Source organism: Peromyscus maniculatus, chromosome X (assembly GCF_049852395.1).
Source record: "Peromyscus maniculatus bairdii isolate BWxNUB_F1_BW_parent chromosome X, HU_Pman_BW_mat_3.1, whole genome shotgun sequence".
NCBI classification, from domain to species: Eukaryota; Metazoa; Chordata; class Mammalia; order Rodentia; family Cricetidae; genus Peromyscus; species Peromyscus maniculatus.
Window position 1 is genome coordinate 58,381,895 of NC_134875.1, and position 22,593 is coordinate 58,404,487.

At 41.3% G+C, this 22,593-nt stretch overlaps 1 protein-coding gene across 1 annotated transcript; it reads right to left on the minus strand.

The window, feature by feature from the left end:
- Window positions 1-1,657: 1,657 nt before the first annotated feature.
- On the minus strand, window positions 1,658-18,328 carry Tnmd (tenomodulin). Its single transcript, XM_006986412.3, has 7 exons — window positions 18,061-18,328; window positions 17,764-17,895; window positions 9,411-9,551; window positions 9,102-9,203; window positions 5,462-5,615; window positions 2,334-2,500; window positions 1,658-2,031 (listed from the first exon to the last, which is right to left on the minus strand). The coding sequence occupies exons 1-7, from the start codon at window positions 18,238-18,240 to the stop codon at window positions 1,822-1,824; spliced, it is 1,086 nt and encodes a 361-aa protein (XP_006986474.1). The 5' UTR covers window positions 18,241-18,328; the 3' UTR covers window positions 1,658-1,821.
- Window positions 18,329-22,593: the final 4,265 nt, after the last annotated feature.

Sequence of the window (22,593 nt, forward strand, 5' to 3'; positions counted from 1 at the left end):
CCTGATGATCTGATAGTCCGCCTCATTGGAGGACTCATACTTCCCCACCGTGAAATGACTAGTGGGTTGAAGGATGTTATTCGAACAAGAAATGCTTTCTGAGCCTCACATGCTCAAGACCCTGTGTTCCTATTCCAGAACGGGGATAGAGAGGAGGAGGGGAAGGGAAGAAAAGAAAGGAGAGGAAATGGGAATAGGAATTCCCAATTCAAAACTGTTGTGTAGAACAGTCTATATTTCTGTGTGTGTGTGGGGGGTATGTATAGGTGTATGTAGCAATGTACCTAGGAAATACAACTGTAGTTAGTTTTGTGTGCATTCCTGTATTTATTATGATCATGTATTCTTGTTGTTAGGAAATACCTTTAACTTAATGTGTATCCTCCACAGAGCACAGTACATATAGTATCCTAGAGACTACCCAGTTTGGAGTGTCTCAGGAACTTAAAATCCTGGCTAATCTTTGGAAACAGTGTTAAAGACAGCAATTTATTTCAAAATGATAGCTAACATCAGTAAGTTCATACAGCCTCAAATTGGTTTCATCATTCACATTATTCTATTTCAAACATAAATTAATTCCTGCTATAGTTGAAGTAATTCAAAGAGGTCTGGTGCCTTTTAATTTATTAATAAAAGAGGAAACATTTCAATGCTATGTATTGTTAGATATATTTGATTGTACTTTCATTTTGTAACTATTAGTAATCTAAGTATAGTATGTATGCTAGTAATTAGTACTTTGCTAATTGTAAATCAATCTGGGCCATAGCTCTTTCTATGTATTTTCTCAATGGGGAAAGGGGAGACTGTGACTCCCTGGCCTACAGATACTTTGGTAATGATGTATCTTCAAAGAGAACTGCAAAGGGTGACTGATTGGCAGAGCATGAACTTTGAAACTTGACCTTGCATGGACATCTAAGTTAACATTGGCCTCCAACCATTGTTTTCTTTCCCCTTGATACTCTTTTCTATTCCTAAGGAAAATATGGGGTAATTGGGAACTAGGTCTTACCTCTCCTTTAAGTAGCAAATTGCTACTTCCCTGTCGTTTGGGAGGAAAAAGCACATTTGATTCTTCACCTCAGTAATTTCTTATGGCTGTTTCTGTGAATTTTATTTATTGGTCTTCATATTTCAGAAAAATGTCTTGGAACACTATGTAGCCAGATCTAAAGGAAAGTTAGATGTGAAGGTTCTGAAATGTTGAATTTGTCCAAAGTTGAGTTCCCATTCACAGGAGGAAAACCCAGGATCCTCTTTGCTAAGTTACCTTTCTCCTTTGCTGAGTCTGAGCAGTTAGCATATTTTAGTGTTGGCCTGCTGTGACTCACTGCCTGACCAGCGGCTTTAGAGACACTTAAGCAAGTCCACAGCATGCCTTTCAGGTAATTAAGCATTGGGACTATGCACACAACTTTATGGTTTTGTTCATTGCTCCTGGGGGCATTTTATCATCACCCCTTCATTTTAACTTTGTCAAAACTGAATAGTAAAAATATAGGAGTTGGAAACTTTCAGGCTTTACCCAAGACTATTGATGTAGTGCAAACTCACATTTTTGCCATTCGTGTTAGGCAGGTCTATTACATTTCAATTGTCAGGAGGAGTCTCAGCAAACACCCATTGTGTTCAGCAGCAACAAGGCCATTGATGATGATGTAGAAGTTTATTAGAACATGAAGAGAGGAATAACCTAAAAGTAATTCTGGAGGATAGGCTACTAGGAGGCAAATGCCTCCTAGAAAGTCATTGAATAGCATGCATTTATTATATGTTGGCTAACAGAAGGTTAAGCATTTGAACTCAAACTTCCCATTAGACTCTCCCAAGCATGCGGGCCACCCACCAGTTGCAAGGCATGATGACACGACAGATGACTCGTCCTCCTTGGTAGCAGTATGGATATGGGTAGTAACCTAGTAAAGGTTCACAGACACGGCGGCAGTAGCGGTTGCCTCTGCGACAGTAAATACAACAATAACCTCTCTCATCCAGCATGGGGTCAAATTCGATTCCATTTTCAGTCTGAAAGAAGAAGAAGAAGAAGAAGACAGTGTTGGAGGGAGAAACTCTAGGGAGGGGTCCCACCAAACAGTTGAGGACTATAGGACTCTGAGTTGGGAGAGCAGGTGAGAAATTAAATTTCTTAGCCTAATCACGGAGATGTAGACATCAAAATTGGGTATGAATGTACTCCCCAGAGAGTCCAAGTTTCTTAAATGTTTGTTAAAATTATGGTAATTTTTCCAACTGCCTTGAGAGGCAGTAAGGTTTATGAGAGTTCTTTTGTTTCGGCTCGGAAAATGAGGGCAGTGGACGGCACTCACATAGTCGTTGACTGGAAGGTCTTCCTCACTTGCTTGTCTGGTGTGACGGGTCTTCTCCACCTTTACTTGTGGAACCACCCATTGCTCATTCTGTTCAATGCCCTTCTTTTCATTGGTAGGAAAATGAAGATCTTCGCCATCTTCCTCAAAGTCTTGTAATTCTGAAACTAAGATAGTAAATAAACAATGGTGATGTCATTACTTTGCAGCCATTTCTCTAGGCGTGCATGGACTGCATTTTCTAGCTCGGTTAAGTGCATAGTTCAGACACTATTTCATTTCTCACCAACTTCATTGCCTCCTTGGCATCAAACATTTACCCCTTTTCTTACAAGACAAGGGACTTCTGTCTTCCTCAATGATTTTAGCTGCAAGTGCTCAAAACTATTTCCTGATTGCCTGATTTGACTTGGTCTCAGCTGCCCTCCCATTACTCCTCTTTTTTTTGTATTTATGTCTTTTGCACATATGGATGTATTGCCAGCATGTATGTCTGTGCACCACATACATACAGTGCCCACAGAGGCCAGAGGAAGGTATCATATAGTGTAGAACTGGAGTTGAAAATGGTTGTGAATCACTTGTGGGTACTGGGAATTGAACCTGGGTCCTTTGCAAGAGCAGCAAGTGCACTTAACCAGTGAAAAATCTCTCCAGTCCCCATCCCTCCAGTGTCTTATGTATTTTTACAAGAACAGTGCTCTATCTCCTGAGCCATAGGGGCACATGTCTTCTTTATTTTCAACTTAGGTCTGTGGAAGACTTGCTGGAAGTATAGGTTCCTACATATTTTTTCACTCTGTTTCTTTTGTTATCTTACACAACTGTGGTACAATTGTCAAGACTAATAAGAAAGCATTGGTTCCCCCCAACTGGATCAGGCCCTCTGAATAGGTGAGACAGTTGATTGGCTTGATCTGTTTGGGAGGCATCTAGACAGTGGTACCAGGTCCTGGGCTCGTTGCATGAGTTAGCTGTTTGAAACCTGGGACTTATGCAGGGACGCTTGGCTCAATCTGGGAGGAGGGGACTGGACCTGCCTGGACTGAGTCTATCAGGTCGATCCCAGTCCTCGGGGGAGACCTTGATCTGGAGGAGGTGGGAATGGGGGTGGGCTGGGGGGAAGGGGAGGGGGCAGGAAGGGAGAGAACAAGGGAATCTGTGGCTATTATGTAGAACTGAATAATATTGTAAAATAAAATAAAAAAATAAAATGCATATATGTGTGCATATACACACATGTATGTATATATATATATATATATATATATATATATATATATATATATATATATATAAAAGAAAGCATTGGTTCATTGCCACTAACTAAACTACAGACTTCATTTATCAGTATTTCCATTCGTGTTCTTTGTTTTGCAGCATCCAGTTTGGGTTACCAGATTATGTTTTGTCATCTTAAAAAAAATACTTGCTTCCATCAGCTACTGGATAAAGACTCTCTGATGATAATTAGGGTAGTCACCAATCTGATTACAGTAGATGGCCAGTTCAGGCACCCTCTCCACTATTGCTTGGAGTCTTAGCTGGGGTCATCTTTGTGGATTCCTGGGAGTTTCCCTGACCCCGAAACGCGCCCCCCCCATTCAAGAAGTCTCTTTCATTACTCTCTCCTTCCTTCCTGCCCCTGCATATACCCAGCTGGCCCAACCCGCTCCCTCATGCAGGTGCAGATGTGGAGATGCACCCCCAAGCATTGGGCCCAGTTCCGAGTTCCGGGAGTCTTGCTGAAGAAAGAAAGGGAGGAGAGATTTATGGGGTTGGGGGGAGTGTCATGATGGCGGGCAGGGGGCACAGAGCCAGCTGACCTGAGCTCCTGGAAGTTCACACTCTGCACCGCTGACAGCTAGGGAGCCTGCATGGGACCGACCTAGGCCCTCTGCATGTGAGTAAGAGTTGTGTAGCTTGGTCTCTTCGTAAGGCTCCTAGCAGTAATGTCAGGACCCATCCCTGGTATTTAGCGGGCTTTGGGGAACCTGTTCCCCATGCTGGATTACCTCGCCCAGCTTTGACCCAAGGGGAAGAGCTTGGTCCTGCCTCTACTTGACCAAGCTTTGTTCAAGCTCGTGGGAGGTCTGTCCCTTTATGAATGGAGATGGAGATGGAGGAGCCGGGGGAAGGAGACTAGAGGAGAGGAGGGAGGGGAAACTGCTGTCTGTATGTAAAATAAATGAAAAAATATGTTATTTAAATGAAATTAAAAAAAAAAAGTACAAAAAATACTTGTAAATAATACCAATAGAGGCCTACATTGTTGGTACTGTCCTGTCTTGAGCAATACAGTAGTCTGTGCGGAGTGAGGGAGGCCAAAGTCTGTGTCAGGTAGACAGAATACGGTGTCTAAGGGACCCTTGTCTTCTTGAAGGTTGTACTTTTCTGCTCTGGACCTCTAACCTTTAATTCCATTTATAGTTATTCCTCAAACATTCCTAAAGAAGCTGTACTGCCACGATTGTCATATATTCTGGGGAGAATGCCATTTGCCGTGAGAATTCTTGAGACAGCAAGCGGTGCACTGTTTGGTCTCATCCCTCTCTAGGTCTTGGGATAAGCCCACTGTGGTTTTGAGGAATAGCCTGGTATCCCTGCTGCAATGAATATCGATGTGCAAAGAAAGATAGATTAGCTATTTGCTATCACTGGTCGCATTAGGGTGGTGTTGCCTTTCCTGATATATTTTAAAAGCCTGTCAGCATTAATTTATCTGATTTATAACTTGGCTGTGAAAAATTCCCTCTTCACCACAGTCAGCATATACAGTTTCATCCAAGAAGGTATAAACCGATCATTTGTTTTCATAGAAATGTGGTCTCTCAATGCTGGAAACATTAACCTGTTACTATCTTTTTTTTTTTTGAGATAGTATATTGCTATAGTACATACTATACTGTGTATTTATATCATATCTCTTTATAGATACATATCCATATACACCTATATATACATATGCATATATATACATATATAGACAGTATATAACTCCGGTTGTCTTTGAACTCAAAATCTTCCTGCCTCAAACTCCTGGACACTGGGAATGCAGAGATGTATCAACATGCCTAGCATGTTAGCATCATTGGAAGGAGCCGGAGATTGGGGATAAGATAAAATACCTGCTATTAGAGTAGGATTGATCCAGTACATGGTCACATTATCACAAATCTCCAGAATTTTAGAATTTTTCAGAAAGTCTCGGTTTTCAATAGGCTTTTCTGCAGGAACCCAAATCACTGACTGTTCAAAGAAAGTTGTAGTGATTTCTTCATTCTGAAAGAAGAAAGTACACCAGGGATGGGATTGTAGAGAAATTAGTACAGCAAGTTAGATATTAGGAAGTACTGAAGAACAGTATGTTTTAAGCCCGAGTAATGCCAGGGATGGCTGCTGGAGGTCTGTCTCCATGTCATGCTGACAGTAGATGCATATTGAGGAGCTAACTGATCCTTTTATTCTGGGCCTGGCAGCAAGGTTTCTCACTAAAATAAGAGTGCTGTCTACCATCATTTCCCTTTAAAAGCTTTCCATCATGTTTTGGGAACTCCCTGGGCCATGCAAGTTTTAATTTGATCATCTGGAACATTAGTGATTTACATTTCTCCCCTTTAAATGGGTGAATACCTGCTTTGTTTTTGGGGTGGAGCTAAGGATGAACACAGGATTTGACCTCAAGATGAAACAAACAGACAGACAGACAAACAGACAGACAGACAAAACAAAAAACTCCTATAACCTAAACTAGCCAGATCAGTTAAATAGCCAGTTAGTCTACCATTTTGGATTTATGAGACATTTGTCTTTACATGTTTTGAACTCTTCAGTTTATGGAAAGTGGATTCCTTAATCCCATTCATTCTAGACGCTCAAGGTTTAGCTCACAGAGGGCTCTGTTTACAAAGCTTCTCAGTTTTGTTAAAAATATCTTCTCTTCCATTTCTAGTGCTGGGAGTAGTTGCCTTGAATACCTAGTTCTTACCTACTTGTCAATAAGACTTTGACACTTTAGCCCTACTCTTAGTAAGGAAGGCCTTTTCATACCTCTTTTGTTTCTTCTTGGCTTTATGATTTCAATGTGTTTATTTATTCTCCAAAATTTGCCTTTGTATTATTTTTTTTCTCTGAACCATTCACAACTTTCAAGTCCTGGCTCTTTTGCCCTTGAATCTGTGACGACCTTGGAACACATTGAAAGGGATTGTATAAAATGAGGTTGATGTGCTGACTAGCTTTGTTAGCAAACCCAGTGCTATTTATACACTGGCTCTGCATGCTTTACATGCACATGCCATAGATACAGTGGTGAGCAAAGTACAGAGTTGGAGAGGTTTTGTAATTTGCAACCACAAATTTGTCCTACTAAAAAAGACTCGTAGTGTGAAATTCTGTTTTCTTGGAGATGAAATAATTTTACTATCATGTGACCAAAATGTGTGCTATTTAAAAGATCCTACCAAATTAACTGAGGAAAAATTAGGGCACAGAGAAAACATGGACTTCTCCAGTATGCAGAAAAATCCCATTCTATCACGTTAGGCTCTGATTGTTGCCTGTCTGTGCTTGATACATTATTTTCTGCAAAGATTTTCATACGATATTTTCTATAGCCACCTTTAGAACAGTTTTATTTGTTGTGTGTTGCGGGAGCAGGGAATATGCCACAGTGCACATAGAGAGGTCAGAGGGCAACCCACACGAACTAGTTCTCCTTGTGTCAGGTAGGTCCTCGGAATTGAACTCAGGTCATCAGGCTTGGCCACAGGCGCCTTTGCCTGCTGACCCTTCTCTCTGGTTCTATAATATCTTTTAAATCTGAATTGATAAATTTTAGGCCTCCTGAAGGCCTCTCTGCTGTTGCAACAAACTGAATCAGACCAAATTGGAAAGCCCAGGTTTAATGGGTAAAGCGCTCCCGGGTGATTCCCTGGTCCCGCAGAGAGGAGATGGAATGCAAGACCAGAAGAACCACAGGAGTCTGTTTTCTGGGATGCTGCTTATATATCCTCTGTGGGCGTCCTCCTGAGCCTCTCTGGGGGAGGAGCTGTGTTTGGTGAGCTTTGAAGGGGCAGGTTTAGGGAAAGAGATGAGGAAGGGAGCCAAGGTGGATCTTCCACCAGACTCCTTCCAAACATTCCGGGCTCTTTGGGTATAGGGATGCCAGGGAGCCAGGGGTTGAGATGGAGCTCCCACCCAAACACTAATCTCCTTTCATGTTATCACTACCCCCTATACTGCTTCCTAATTTCTTGGGCGTCCATCTGTTTTTCAGAAGCGTCTAACATAATTTTATTAGAAACAAAATGAAACTCTGCATAATCTATCACTACCATAGACCTTGGCAGCAAAGCTTCCTCTTTGGACTTTCTTCTTTTGGGGGGGGATTCTAGGAACAGGGATCTGTAACTTCTGTAAGCTGTGAAGAGAGCAATAGCATGAAAAAGTAATGTGGCAACTAGCAATAGCTCTGAGGAGTCTTGGGTAAAGAATAGGAAAAATAGTGTAACCCATCAGCACTTCACATAAAAGAAAAGGAAAAGAAGAAGAAAAACATGTAAGTGACCAGTTGGAAGAACGAGAGAAAGAACATGGGAGAAGGAAGAGAAAGAGATTTCAATGTATACAGAGTCCATTATGTCACTGCCACAGTCCCACTTTCGATTTTCCAGTTTTAAATATAAAAGCAAACTAAATTAAGCTGGAAGAACCTCAAGGGCCGTGGGATTGCTGTATTTTAGGCAGTGATGACCCATCTCCCGTGCCTTCCTGGGATCACTCATTCACTAACTGGAGCAGGGGCCTAGTCATCCCAGTTTAGCAGTGTTTCCAGAGGATCCACAGTATGTGGAAGTTTTCCCGTTTGCTTTTGCTTCTCCTCAGGAGCACTGTGGGTTACTGACATGAGCAGCGCAGCATAAAATGGTGAGGTGAATAATCAGAAACCGTTAAAGTAGGTGACTGCTGGAGCACGGCAGAAGTGGTATGACCCCCACGTAGCCTGGGGACTAATTTCCTCTTTAAAACACAATTCATTTTTATTATTTTAATTTGTGTTATTTTATGTGTTAGGGGTTTTACATGCGTGTATGTCTTTTATACCAGAAGAAGGCATTGGATCCCCTGTAGCTAGAGTTCCAGATGGTTGTGAGCCACCATTGGGTGCTGAGAATTGAAAACTTGGGACCTCTGGAATAGTAGTCAGTGCTCTTAACCTCTGAGACAGCTCTCCAGCCCCTATTTTTATTATATTTTTAGTTATGTGTACACCAGATGTGTTGGATCCCCTGCAGCTGGAGTCATAGACAGTTGTGAGCTGACTGATGTGCGTACTGGGAAGTGAACTAGGGGTCCTGAGTCATTTTCTCCATCCTACACTAATATATTTAAAGTCTTTCTCATACTCATGATTGCTTTTGTTCTTCTGATTCATTCCTCTCACTAGAAATCATTGGTTCAGTAGCAAAATTACATAGGCTGGTTGTTACTATTGTTTGTTTTTAAAAATAGGTATTTGGGTATAATTGTATAGTGTATACCCCAAAGTACAAACTTTATTTTTTAAAAGGCCTCACTCAGTTCAAGCCCTCAGTGTGCTTCTCAACTAGCTGTCACTCTTTTGTCGTAAGTTCCAGCTCCTATATCTGAAAATGGGAGTGGTCCTAGTGCCTAGTTACATGATTGAGGATCCAATGGGAAGAGAGCATTCTGTACTATGGTTGGCCAGCAAATGGTGTTTTTACTACCACATTTTTTCTCCCATACCTCATCTATTTCCTCTTCTGGTTCCGAAAATTCAGGAATCACTTTGATTTGAGTTTTAATAAAGCACTTTTGAAGACCTACGAAGTAGATGCCAGTGTATCCCTACAAAACAGACAAAAGAATATTGTAATTAATTTCCTATAATGGCCACAATGAATCCCAAGACCTATCAGAGCCTCAGACTAGCAAACTTTGAATTCATAGAGAAAGCTTTGTCGTAAATGAAATGAAGGTTAAAGGATATTTTTAACTTGATTCAATGGTTGTAATATTTTAAGTGGAAAGCCTTAGGGGAAACAGTCAACTCACGTTTTTAAAGTCATGAACTTCCAATGTTTCATCAGTGCCATTTCCACTTCTGAATATTTCCGTTCTGGTCATGGGATCAATTTCCATGTAAATCTTCTTCTTCTCCCCATTGCTGTAGAAAGTGTGCTCCATGTCATAGGTCTGGGAGAGAAGAGGAAGTAAAGCAAGTTCTAAGATAGTCTTTGAGCTCCTTCATAAAATGGTTTAATTGGGGAAATACCTGGGATACTTTCTCTTTCTGGAGCCTTTCTACTGAGGGGTCATCTCAGTAGTTCGGACACTCTTTCAAATCTGTGATTAAACTGAGGTGCATTTTGACATTCAGGCTGATACGGGGATCCCTTCAGAGTCAGTGTTTTGTATTGAAGCCAAGTAGCTGAGCTAATTATGAAGAATTCCAATGGTTTTCTTGGCACCCTTGGCTAAGTAGCAAATGATATTCTGCAAATCAGCCTGTGAAGTATTTTCCCCTTGTGTTAAGCCAAGGAATCATCTCAAGCCTATGCTGCTTCCTGAAGCTACTGCTTCCTTTTCTAAGTGTCCTGTGATTACTCTTTCCATCCTTTCCATCCCATGAAATCCATTACAGCCAAGAAAGCAGTTTGAAAACATTTAGAGCGGTTAGCTATTACTCTCTATTCCCACATCTATCAGGATTTTAATAGTGCCTCAATAGTATTGTGTTTGTCCTGAATCTGAAGATATTATTGGCCAATAATCAGTCATCCTCTTATCCTGTACCAGTTTATTTTCCTTTATTCTTTAAAATGTAGCAGCCACTTGCCTTCCCTTAGCCTTCTGTTTTATAGGTTAACCATCCCCACTCAGGTTATTGCTGGGTTCTGTTTTTTAAACTTGATTCCATTGTTTTCAGCTTCTCTAGATTCCTCTGCACCGGTAGACTTTGGTGACAGGGTGAGGTGCCATAAATTAAGTAACAGAATCTTTCAAGGAGAGTGCCTCTGAAATGGTGTGTATCAAGCCTTTCTTGAGTGGCTGAAACAAATCCCCAAACTTCCTTCTGCTCTCTAAAAGACAATTCTCTCACTACAGACAAAGAGGACCAGTTCTGTGATTTATTCAGTCTTGGAGTTAAACATCGGCCCTCTAACTTGGGACATATTTGGGGCTATAGACAAATATCAACTCCAAAGGAGTTTGATCTCTGTTGCAAACCATGCCAGAGTTGATGGTGCCATTTGCAAGGCTCTCTTGCCCTCGTTGCTTGGAGGCTTTTGCCTGTTAGATGTCTGCGTGCTCATTTGTCCTTCTGAAGAAGCAAGTTGCCTACAGAGCCAGTGGTGCTTTCTAATAACACAGTCCCTGGTGGTGTTCTCCTCCATGAGCTTGCCCTGGTTTGTGTTGTTTTTAGTGTCTGCCCATGCCTGCGACAGCATGTTAGTGTAACCTGGTCACATTTTTCCCAAGTCAAGTAGAAAAACAAGTTGGATGGGTTTGAAGAAACAAATGTTACTTCAAGCATGAAAAGGCTGATGGAGCCATTGAAAAGAAAAACAGAGGCAAAGACATTTTACCTCCCTGTGGCCCTGTGTGCCGTAGACATGGATAGCAGTTATTTGTTGATAAAGTATCGTCACCGATGACAAGTCTTATTTCCTGAAGGAATGCTGTGACGATTGGTAAGGTCTTTTAAAGTCCAGGAAAAGAGTATGGAGAGCCCTCCAGCAGCCACAGTGTTAACTTAGGAAGGCTGGTCTTGTCTGTGTCAGGGAGAAAACTCCTTGAATTGCTTCTGCTTATATCCTCTCGGTTCTAGTTCTGCAGCTAGCTAGAGAAGAGAAACTTGTAGGTATGACACACAAAAAAATTGAGCCCTCAGTCAGCTGAGTTAAGCAGAGGACAAAGGCATCCACTTCAGACACAGCCTGGTTGGGTTTCCCAATAGGGGATAGTTTCTTTAGAAATACTATCCGTTGTGGAGACAAATGTTGACAGTACTAGCCACCAGGGGCTGGGCTGGGGTGTCTGTTTCATCGCAGCACCACTGATGGATTATTGCATGGAAAAATTGGGTTAGAGACTAGGGGATATTGGACTGTGGCCTACCTGGGCAAAAGAAAGAGAAAATACAGACTGCATTTTCAATCATCAGTAGAAGACTATGGGACTGTGCTGATGACATTTAAAATTTCAGTGTACTTCTGTGGAATGAGTTTTCCTGCACTCTTGGCAATACACTTTACTTGGACACCTTTCTGGATGAGTACTATTGGAAACTGCCAAGCTCAGCAGATCTTCATTATTTTCAACATCTCAGCAAAGAATTGGGTTTGTTTGTTTGTTTGTGTTGTTGTTATTCAGCGAGGGAAGAGGCATCATCCATGTTAATTGTATCCATTAATCAGCTTGTTGATTTTGTGTTAGCAATGGTAGCTTCTGAAATAGAGTGAGATCAGAATGACTTCATTTGTGTATAAATCCTTAGTGTGTGGGAGGGTGTAGGAGTAGGGAGCTACATATTTACCCAGATGGGATTCTGCTATCAAAGGTGTCCTTTTGAAACAGACTGTCCTTTGTCTAGGAGGAGGATGCCAATGACTTACTTTGGACTGTGTGGGGATGGGTTTGAGTAAATCCAGACATACTGTCTCACTCAGGTCCCCGTGGAGCATACTGCTTGGGTAATGGCTATGCAAGCTTCACTGGCCCATATGAAGACTGAGCTCATGCCCTTGGCATCAGAAGTACTTTGCTGTCTACTAAGCTCCCTGGCTCCTGGGTTGAAGTGCCTTCTGGAGAAAAAGAACTAAATGGCTTTGCCCTGTCCAGGAACAAACTAAAGCAGAGACAGGGTGGCTGACCTTAGAAAGGTATGCGTGGGCTCCAAGCATCTCTTCAGCCCCTGCTCCCAACTTAGCTTTGTTCCAGGAGAGACAGTGCAAGGACAGCATGTGACATGAACTATGCCCTTGCCAAGTTGGCAAGGAGATGAGCCCTCTTTCTGGTATCTTCATACTCTGTTCCCTGTGTGCCCTCATAGCCCTCTCCCATGCCTGCCTCGTTTCCATCTGGCCCTTTGTCTCTTGTCTAGACAACCAGGAATCTGCCGGGGATTGAGGGATCTTATGTAAGAGAAGAAACCCATCTGACAAATGATTTTTCATTTAGATATTAGCAACAGAAAAGACATTTGTCAGTTTGAAAAATTGAATGCAATGCTTCACTCAAAGGAATGAAGTTGTAATGGTGCATTTTAGGTACTGTGACACCAGGAGCAGGAGATGGGGGGGCATCTTTCCAACACAATCCAAATGGGTTCTTACTGGCTTTGTGTTGGAATAGGACAGAGAGGCCAGTGGAATAGGCAATCTGTAAGAAGACCACACTGACAAAATATGGGAGAAACATGAATCCATTTTTCTTCCCTGACCAGGAATTCTGTCCTCAGTCCAGTTAAGTCTTCCATTCAGGGCAGGCAATAAGCCCCAACTGCCTCCTACAGTGTGAACACTTTACCCTGCTTTTTTGTCTCTGTTGGTGACAGTCTCTGAGATCAGAAAAGAAAGCTTTTCATAAAGAGTAAAGCTGACCCACGTGTTGGTGTGATGGATCTGTTTGGGGGCAAGCAGCTTTAGCCTGTCCTGACAGGGATTTGAGGACATTTGGCTTAGGTTTGTTTTTTTGAAACCTGTGATTAATCTAGCTGGTCTCCCCCACCCCCTTCATCCTTTACTGTCTGTTTATGAGGTACACACTCCAAAGGTGAAATACATGCTCAGAATAGCTGGCTAGCAGGTGCTAGGCTGGAAGGAAGGGATGGGAAGGCACTGTACCATATTATTACAGAGCCAGCCTGGGAGAATGAAAGGGCCTCTGGGTGTTGCTCTACCAGACAGATTATTTTTGTGCTGACAGATTATTTCTTATGCATAGCTGAACTTCTGCATCTTCAATGATCAGTTCTCAGACCTGAAAAAATTCCCATAAGCAACCAGACATTCCTCATTAAAGAAAGAGAGGGGAGGGGAGGAAGGAAGGGCCAGCCATTTACTTCATCTATAGACTTGAACTAGATGGGAAGTTTTGCTGTATCCACAATCCTCTCCGCAGTTCCCAAATTGAGCTGAAAAACAGGAAAGAATCCCCAGAAAATGTTCTAGTATTAATGTTAGTCCTTCCACCTACAAGCTGTGTGATTTGGGACAAGTCACTGAAGGCCTCTGAGGGTTCAGTCCCTTTCTGCATGCCCTTTCTGGTGGCACTATTGGGTAGTTGGCAAATCCAGTTTTTCTTAACATTTGTCTGGTACCTTTCAGCTTGCTTGTTGGGTTGCAACTACCTGTTGATCACCCGGGCTTCTTCTCCCTATAGCTCCATACAGCTCTGTTTGAGGGCTCTACTTTCACATGTCCCGTAAAGCACTCAGTAAATACAACCTTAGGAATAAGCATTAAGAGTGTACTCATAGCCATCAGAATCGAGCATCATGTAATTTGTAAGAGGTACCCCTGAAGAGTTTAAAATAGCAACCGGCCCAGTAAGGATCATTGTACAAGGGTAAACTTGGGTCTTGAAAAAAAAAAAGAGAGAGAATGAAGACATGCCTTCTTTTCCAAAATGCTGATGTGGCAGCATCTGGTGAAACTCAGTTCCCCTGCTTAAGAGATTCCAGATACATCTCCAGCTTTTGCCTCGAGGGTATAAATGCTTCTCCAGTACCATGTTTCAACCACTAAACTGTTGTGTATAAGAACCTAAGCAATCTAGAGGGAAAAGTCCCTTCGTGTGCCTAAAGATGAGTGAAGAAAGTTGTCTGGGGCTAATGCTAGTGGTAGAAAAATAGTCATGAAGAAAGCTGGACTCAGACTTGGCAAAAAAGTAATTCTTTTGTGCAAAGGATTTTCAGCCTAGGATGATCTTCTGTATGAAACATAAATGAGACTGTTTCAGTGATCTTCTGCAATTGAAGTTGCATGGGCAGGACTGAATACTCGCTTACCTCCATGACCTCTCATGCTGCTAGAATGTGGAATTTGAAGGGGCATCTCCCGGAATATGCTGATTGCTGTGGGTCGGGGGTGGGGGGCAGGGGGCGGGGGAGGGTAATTATTTGCCAGCAGCCCTAAAAATCACCACATAGTTCTGATGTATGGCAGGAAGCACACACCATTTCATTCACATAACCTTAAATTTATGTCTCATTCCACAAAGGTTTGCAAGAGGGGGGTATGAAATCTGTGCTGTGTTTATAAACTGCTGGTTTAAGAGCTATAGCCTTTCTGTTGGGTTTCTCCATGTTGCTTTGATTAGTTGAGGATTTGGCTTCTAATTATTTCAAGTTCAGTGTGGAACACAGGGAGCTCTAAGTAAGACTGTTTTTCCCCAGTAAATCTGCTTCATGGACCCTAAGGAAGTTATTGCTTAGAAGTGGACCCTCAATATGATGACCTCTCGAAATTTTTGGACCTGAATATGTTTTTCCTGCTCAGAAAAGCTGAACACAGAGCCTTATGGACTTGATTTTTTTCCTCAAGCCTCTTCAAGTCTCCTAGGTATGTCTGTGGCTCAGGGAACCTAGGGCCTGGAAAAAGGTACAGAAGCTCTCTCAGAGTTGACCTTCATTTAATTTTGATTGATTTTTGTTCTGGTTAAGTGTGTGTGTGTGTGTGTGTGTGTGTGTGTGTGTGTCACACACATACACTCACATGCATGCTTGAGGTACACTAGGAGTCAGATATTGCTTATTCTTATTTGAAATCAGTCATCTGGATCTTTTGTGAATACGAAGGTGGGAGGGAAAGGAAAGACTTAGTAGCATGGAAATGTCAACAGCAGATGTAGGATGTTAAATAAACACTGTTTATTATAAACAGATGTTGAAAAAGAAAATAAGAAGGAGTGTTATGGGGGCTGGAAGAGCAAACACTGAGAGCTGGGAGACAGCCCCAGGATACCAGAGGTATCACTACAAACAATAAGCACAAAAACATCAGTTGTTCTCTCTACCAAAGGCCCGACAGTCCTCACAAATCACACAGGCAACTAAAGCAAAGGCTAGAAGACTATGGGTTTTACTTGGTTAATCCGCATTTCATTCCAGCCCATACTATTAAAGAGAGAGTCTTAAATTTGTACAAGATGCTTGGATCATTTTCCTCTGGAAATATTCTTCCCAGACTAATCTGACTACTTTTATTTTCCCTGGATTCTTAAGAGCTCAGATGCAGGCCTAGTGGTCTTGGTCACTAGGAACGTGGTCCAAAGCTCTTTGTCTGGGACTTAGAAGGTAGAAGGTGATTGAATAAGGAATCCAAACTGCTACCTGGTCTTCTGATTTAGAGTGACCCAACCTGACTTTGTGGTGAAGGCCAGGACTTATATATGAAAGAGAGTATATTGTAACCCCCCCCATGGAATAGCAAGTTAATAGTATTTGGTCACAGTAGAAAAACTTATCCTAGGTGATACATAATGTCTTTTATTTGTATATCTTCATAATGACTTTGGCCCCTCCTTTACACTCCTTTTGGTGAAAATTATATCCTAATATGAATTACTTCATGAGAACTTTGATATCTTTTCTTTTTAAGTACACTTTAATCAGTAGCATACCCCACATTTTCCATGTATGCACTGACTGAGATTTTGTTTGGTTTCAGAAGTTACAGAGTTGATCTTTGGAAATCATATTTCAAAGAACTAGGGTGGGAAACAAAGATAGTATAATTCAAAGGTAGGGGAGATAATGAACTCGGATAGGGAGCGTGGATTCTTACAAGATAAAGGCAAGATCTCCTCGAGTCATCCACCGAGTCATTTATTACTGCACTGAAGCAGATACCACTGTAAGAGTAGACAGACACATAAACGCACTTGGAATGGCATTTATAGTGTCAATGGATACAAGAAAATAAGAAAGGCTATTGTGTCTTTGTTCAGACAAACAACTACGAATGGTCAAAATGATTAGCTACTGACCACATACAGTGAAGGCATTATATTCACAGCAACTAAAATGATTTATGGGACCTGTACGCACATAATTTCCAAGAGAATTAGTGATTCAACTTTTGGGGTAGCACATCACTTTAGAAATTAGCTAAGTGCTACCATAAGTAAGTAATTGTACTGGAATGAATGTTGGCTCTCAATTCAATTTCTTTTTCTTTTCTGATGTTGGTTGCTTTGCACACCTTGTTAGCCTTAACATAGTTGGCTTCTCTAGAAAGCCATCTGAATAGCAAGTAGTTCAAAAGCAGTAGGGCAGTGGGGGTGGGCTAATAGGAGTGGGTGATGCCTGAAAACCTTTCTGGAACATGATGTAAATAAAAAGGTAAACAGAAAAGTAGGCTTGTTTGCTCCCCCTCACACTTAAACTTTACAAGGTATCCCTTGAGACTAAATGCAAGCAGATACTGCAGCAGAGGTGGAGAATCCCAGGGGAGCTATGCTTTACTTTTCTGTTTGCATTGGGACAGTTAACCAATTTACGTTCTTTTTCTCCCCCTTTGTCTACTTTTCTCCATGAACTTCTTGCTCCTACTGCTCCTTTGGCTCCTAATGGTCCATGCCAACCCATTTTCTTCTTGTCTCATTTTCCCTCCTGGATCTGTGCCTTTTCTTCCCTACATCGGCTACTAAGTAGAAATGAACATCTCATGACCAAAAATCAACACCAGCAGCAGTAGCAGCAGCAACTATAACAAATAGAGAAGAACATGGAAAATCCCCAAAACCCATCTTCATGGGTTGTAGTTCGTCTCATTCTCACTCTCATAGAAGTTGTTAGCAAGAAAGAACTATGATTTTATTTGGGTCGCATCTAAACGTGTCTATTGCCTGTGAGCCCAGGAATAACGATAACATGGAAGCTCTAGTTCTGGTTAAGTAACAAACAATTATGAACTCAGATAACAGAATCGCTTCTTTTAAAAAGGAGTTTGCCTTGCTGCCTGTCCTCACAGCAGATGCATTAAAAGTCAGAACATAATCCCTGAAAAGCATTTGCTGCCATTTCAGGTGGTTTCTTTCTATGTGACTGTCTGGTTACTTTGCCATCAGTTTCTGCCCAGATAATGGAAAGAAAGATGGAAAGTAGTTTTTCTTTCTTACATTAAAAAAAAAAAAACTTCCAGGAGATTTAACTCCTTCAATTCAATCATAAAAGAGTGGGTAAATTTACTTTTTGTCATTTCTAACCAAAATGCAGAAGACAATTTCCCCTTACCTAAATAAACAAATGAAAGAAAAACCTTGATTTCATTTTCTATGCCCCTAACTGAATAAAGAAAAAGATTAAGAGTTTTCATTTTCATATTAGTTCACATGTTAATCACTAGTTAAATTCAATCAAACTCGGTAAGGAAACACTGGGTAAGTGTCTGTTACTTACTTTCTTGGATACCTCGGGCCAGAAGTGTTTGCTTCCCCAAAACAGGACAATTAGAGTTAAGGCCAGGACACCAAACACCAGTCCACAAATCTTCAGTGATTTACATATCTTCTTGGATTTCAAAGCTTCTGCCTAAGCAAAGAACAGAAAGAATGAAACAATACACAATAACCCTCAAAATAGCAAGCCATAACTCAAAGTCTCCCTCGATTTCACTTTCTAATGTTCACATTGCAATACGATAAATCTGTGAAAGCATGCTTCTGCTCAAAAGGGAAAATATATGAATCAACTTACATTTAGAATGTGACAGTCCTCACAGTTCTCTGGAGGATTCTTTGCCATAGTCTCCCAGCACACAGTGCTCTTTCCCTGCTTTGAGAGGACTGAGACCACGGCTGAGGTGGAGTTGCAAGTGAGCCGGCTAACAGATGCCAGAGGAGAAGAAGCTGAATTTATATGGCTCAAATATGTCATACCAGAGCCGGAGGGAGCCCAGGGGGCTCCTGTGCTGCGATTTGTTACATAGATATACCCATATATGTATATAACTTCTGTGCACAGAATTCCATCCAGAATGGCAAAGACAGGTTATAATGAAAACTATTGTCCTGGGGGTTGGGTTGGAAGGGGATCAAGCCTAGGACACATTGAAATGATTTTTCACTATGAACTTAAAATACCAGTGGCAATACATGCTGCACACTCCAGAAATAAGCAAACAGAGCAAAAGAGGGAACACAGTTCTAATTTCAATTCCATTCAATTAAGCAAATATTTATCGCAGGGATACTAAGTATCAGGTACTTTCCTGGGTGCTGGAGAGTCAGAAGTAAATCAGATAGTGTGCCTCACTATGTAAAAGCACTCTGTGTCCCAAGATCAACATGTATTGAAATAATTATAATTAAAACCAGGACATAATGAAGAGCAATTGTGAGCTTTCTCTCTTCATCCCATCTCTATGATTATGTTTCTCTTCTTTAGGTGGTCCCTTAACACTGACATTCATTACATTGCTTCATGATTTTTTTCTCACTTTACATTAGCTGCTTAAATGAACTCATCCAGTCCTGGAGTTAATATATCACTTATATAGCAATGCCATCAAAATTTGTACCTGTAATCCAGTTCTGTCTTTTAATTTCAAAGCCATTTAAGCATCACAATCATCTGTACCTGGATGTGCATTATGCTACCTATTAAACTTTCTTTTTTAATACTTCCTTCCCCCAACCTACTTTCTTTCCCATAATCCTAATCTTGATTGGTGACTACAATTAGTTTTCTGGGCCTACCATGACAAAGTATTGCCCTACTGACTTGCATATAGAAAATATATTCCTTAGAAAACAAAACAAAACACTTTTATTCTTACAGTTCTGGAGGCTACAATCCAAGATCAAGATATAATCTTCCTTCATCCCTTCCTTTCTACTATATATCTCATTTAATTTATTTTAATTAATTTTATTGTTACCAAAAATGAAGTTATTTTCATAGAATACATTCTGATCTTAGTTCCCCCTTCCCTCATCTCCTCCCGGGTCTTTCCCACCTCCCCACCCTTTTCTCTCTTAGGGAAACAGACAGGCAAAACCAAAAGGGATAAAACAATGAACAAACTAACAAAAAGAAAGGAGAAAAAGCATGAGAAACTCATACATGTGCAAAGACCCCTTCCCAACAAAACCCATAAAAGCACACAAATCAGAAACCACACTGTACAAGCAAAGTAAGGCAAAAAATGTCTAAACAAAGCAAAACGAGAAAAAAATCTCCCCAAATTGCACTGCGTGCGTTTTGTGTTGTCCATCTACTGCTGGGCATGGGGCCTCCTCTGACGTGTGGTTTGTGTACTCAGTGAGACTCCCTTGGAGAAACCTATTTTTCCTTTGTGAGTGGCTGTTCATTGGAGAGCGCTTCTTGATTGGGGATGGGAATTCCTATCTACTTCCCCATCTCAGGGGTGGAACCCATCTGGGTTGGACTTATGAACACTGTCACAGTCTCTGTGAGCTCATATGTGTGTCAGTCTGTTGTGTCTGGAAGACACTGTTTCCTTGGTGTCTTCCAGCCCCCTCTGGCTCTCACAATCTTTCTGCCTGTTTCATAATTGTTTTTTGAGCTGTCTTTCTTTTGACCATCTTATTGGTCACATGGTGCTTGCATTTCTTAGTGTTGGTAGTCAGTCTCCCCTCCTCCTTCCCTCCCTCCTTTCCTCCCCCCTCCCCTCCACTATGTAGCCCTGGCTGGCCTCAAATTCACAGAGATCTACATCTCTTCCTCCCTCTGCACTATCACACCAGGCTCCTGATCTCTTTTTAAAAGGATAGTAGTCATATTGAATAAAGGGTCATCTCTACAACAATATTTTACTTTAATTACCTTTTTGAGGACCATATTTACAAATTCTAAGTCATACATGCAGTCAAATTCTAAGGTATGGGAAATCAGGGCTTCTCCATATGGAATTTGAAGTGATCCAGTTTGAGCCAGAAACCACAGGTTTGTCTTACAACCACCTCACCTTTTTTTTTTTTTTTTTTTGGTTTTTTTTTTTTTCGAGACAGGGTTTCTCTGTGTAGCTTTGTGCCTTTCCTGGGACTCACTTGGTAGCCCAGGCTGGCCTCGAACTCACAGAGATCCTCCTGGCTCTGCCTCCCGAGTGCTGGGATTAAAGGCGTGCGCCACCACCGCCCGGCCCACCTCACCTTTTAATGTTTATTTTATTCCCCCAGTCACCAGGTGTTAATGTGCTCTAAATTCTAACACCTTTCAAAGGTGTTCTTCCCTCATTGGAGAGAATCTCTATAGTCACTGTCATAACCTTAGCGGTTCTCAACCTGTGAGTTGCCACCCATTTGGGGATTGTATATCATCAGATATTTATATTATGATTCATAACAGTAGAAAATTGCAATTATGTAGTAGCAATGAAAATAAATTTATGGTTGGGGGCATCACCATAACATGAAGAACTGTATTAAAGGGTCACAGCATTGGGAAGGTTGAGAAGCACTGGATTAGATTAGATTATCATTCTCTCAGACAAGCCTCAAATATATGCCTTTCATCTAGGCTGCTCTCTTGGAGCTCCAGATCATGTGTCCATTTAGCAAGCAGGATACCTCCATTTGGAGATATTAAATGCCACATCACCCAGCCTGAATTAATTGTAGCTTCTTCTAGACCATACTCTTCCTCATCTATTATCTTTCTCACTTAAAGGACACAATGGATGGTTTCTAGACCAGAAAATCCAGGGGCTTATGATCTCTTCCTCTTCTATTCATTTCTACGTCTAATCAATTATTACCTCCAGTTAACTCTGGCTCTGGATTATCTCCACAGTTCTACTGTGTGGACTCTCAATCTCTACTGACTCGGTTGAGGATCTATAGTTATTTTTACTCTTATAACACAGTTCCAAGCATTTTCTATTGCGTTTAAAGTTTTCTGAAGACTCAAAACTGAGGTCAATCTCTCCTCTGCTTGAAGTCCTTTGATTCGTCACTAATGTGCTTCACGGTCTTGAGTTCGGCCCCTGCCTACTCTAACTGTAGCTCTGGAAATTTCCTCCAGACGTGGAACCAGTTGTGATGGTAGATGGGCAGGGCAATTCTTTGGTCAAGTTTTTTAAGGTCATAAGAGCATTCCCATGGAGAACCCAAGTTTATGAGAATAGATGGTTTTCTTGAACGTGTCTCTCACACTATACCTCTGATGCACCCCTCATAGTTAATACTCTGCTGATAAACATACTCAGCTTCTTCACACCATAGCCCGTTACCTTCATTGTCTGTATTTCCTTCCTCCTCCTTGTTCAGCTAGAAAATTTCCAGTTAGCCCTCAATATGTAGCTTCAATCTTTCCACTTCCTGAATGCCTTCCTCTTTCTTATCTCCACCCCCTCATTGAGGTCACTGGCCTTTTTCCTTGTGTTATCTTTGTATCTTGCTGAGGCTTTAACCATTGCCCTCAGAATACTGTATTAGAAGTAATTTCTACATGCTTCACAGATGCTATAAACGGGCCTTGAGACCCTTTATAGCACCCCTTCTTTGCTAAAAATGTTGAATTAACATGGGAGTTAAAACAAAACAAAATGCCATGGAAACCTGGAAGGAGTCACGATAAATTCTTATTCAGGAGAGCAAAGAAAATGTCACAAAGGACATGCCATTTCAGTGGTTTTGCCATTTACTCGTACATGTTTATTTAGTGTTCCCTATGTGACAGGCTTTGATATAGAGGATAGATGGGCATTTCAGTAGTGTACAAGCAAACACAGTTCCTGACAGTCCAGTCTATCATGAGAAGAAAGGTAGTCAACTAAAAGGAGAAAATAATGAAACTAGTTAAAAAATATGCTACAAAGAAAAGTGCAGGGTGCTATGAAAACATTCAGTTTAGTCTGAGCTGCCCAGATAAGTGCATACTGAGAAGTTAAACCCAGAGCTGAATAATAGCAGATGTAAGATGGAGATGAGCACAGAATAATTATTTCAGGCAAAAAAGGGCAGCACATGCAAATACCCTGAAGAAGGAAAATGGTTGGAGTAGTCCAAAAAGAAAGACACGGCCAGTCACGGTGACTGTAATAGAGGAAAAGAGCTGCTTGGGATAAGAGTAAAATAGGCAGGGGCCATATCATACAGAACTCTATCTTTTAGGATTGTTTGGGCTGCATGGAACAGGAACCTAGTGGTAGTGCTTCTTCTCTCATAAGATGAATCTCAATGTCAGCAGCGCGGGGCTAGTTCAAGTGTAAGGGATCCAAGCCTCTGTCTTTCCATTCTGTGATTCTGTGATAATAAAATGACTCTC

Coding starts and splice junctions, on each gene's coding strand:
- Tnmd (XM_006986412.3), bottom strand. CDS start 18,240: ATGACATATTTGAGCCATATAAATTCAGCTTCTTCTCCTCTGGCATCT. Junction 9,552..17,763: donor GGCCCGAGGTATCCAAGAAA/GTAAGTAACAGA, acceptor CTTCTCTCCCAG/ACCTATGACATGGAGCACAC. Junction 2,501..5,461: donor CAATCCTACTCTAATAGCAG/GTATTTTATCTT, acceptor TTACTATCTTAG/TTTCAGAATTACAAGACTTT.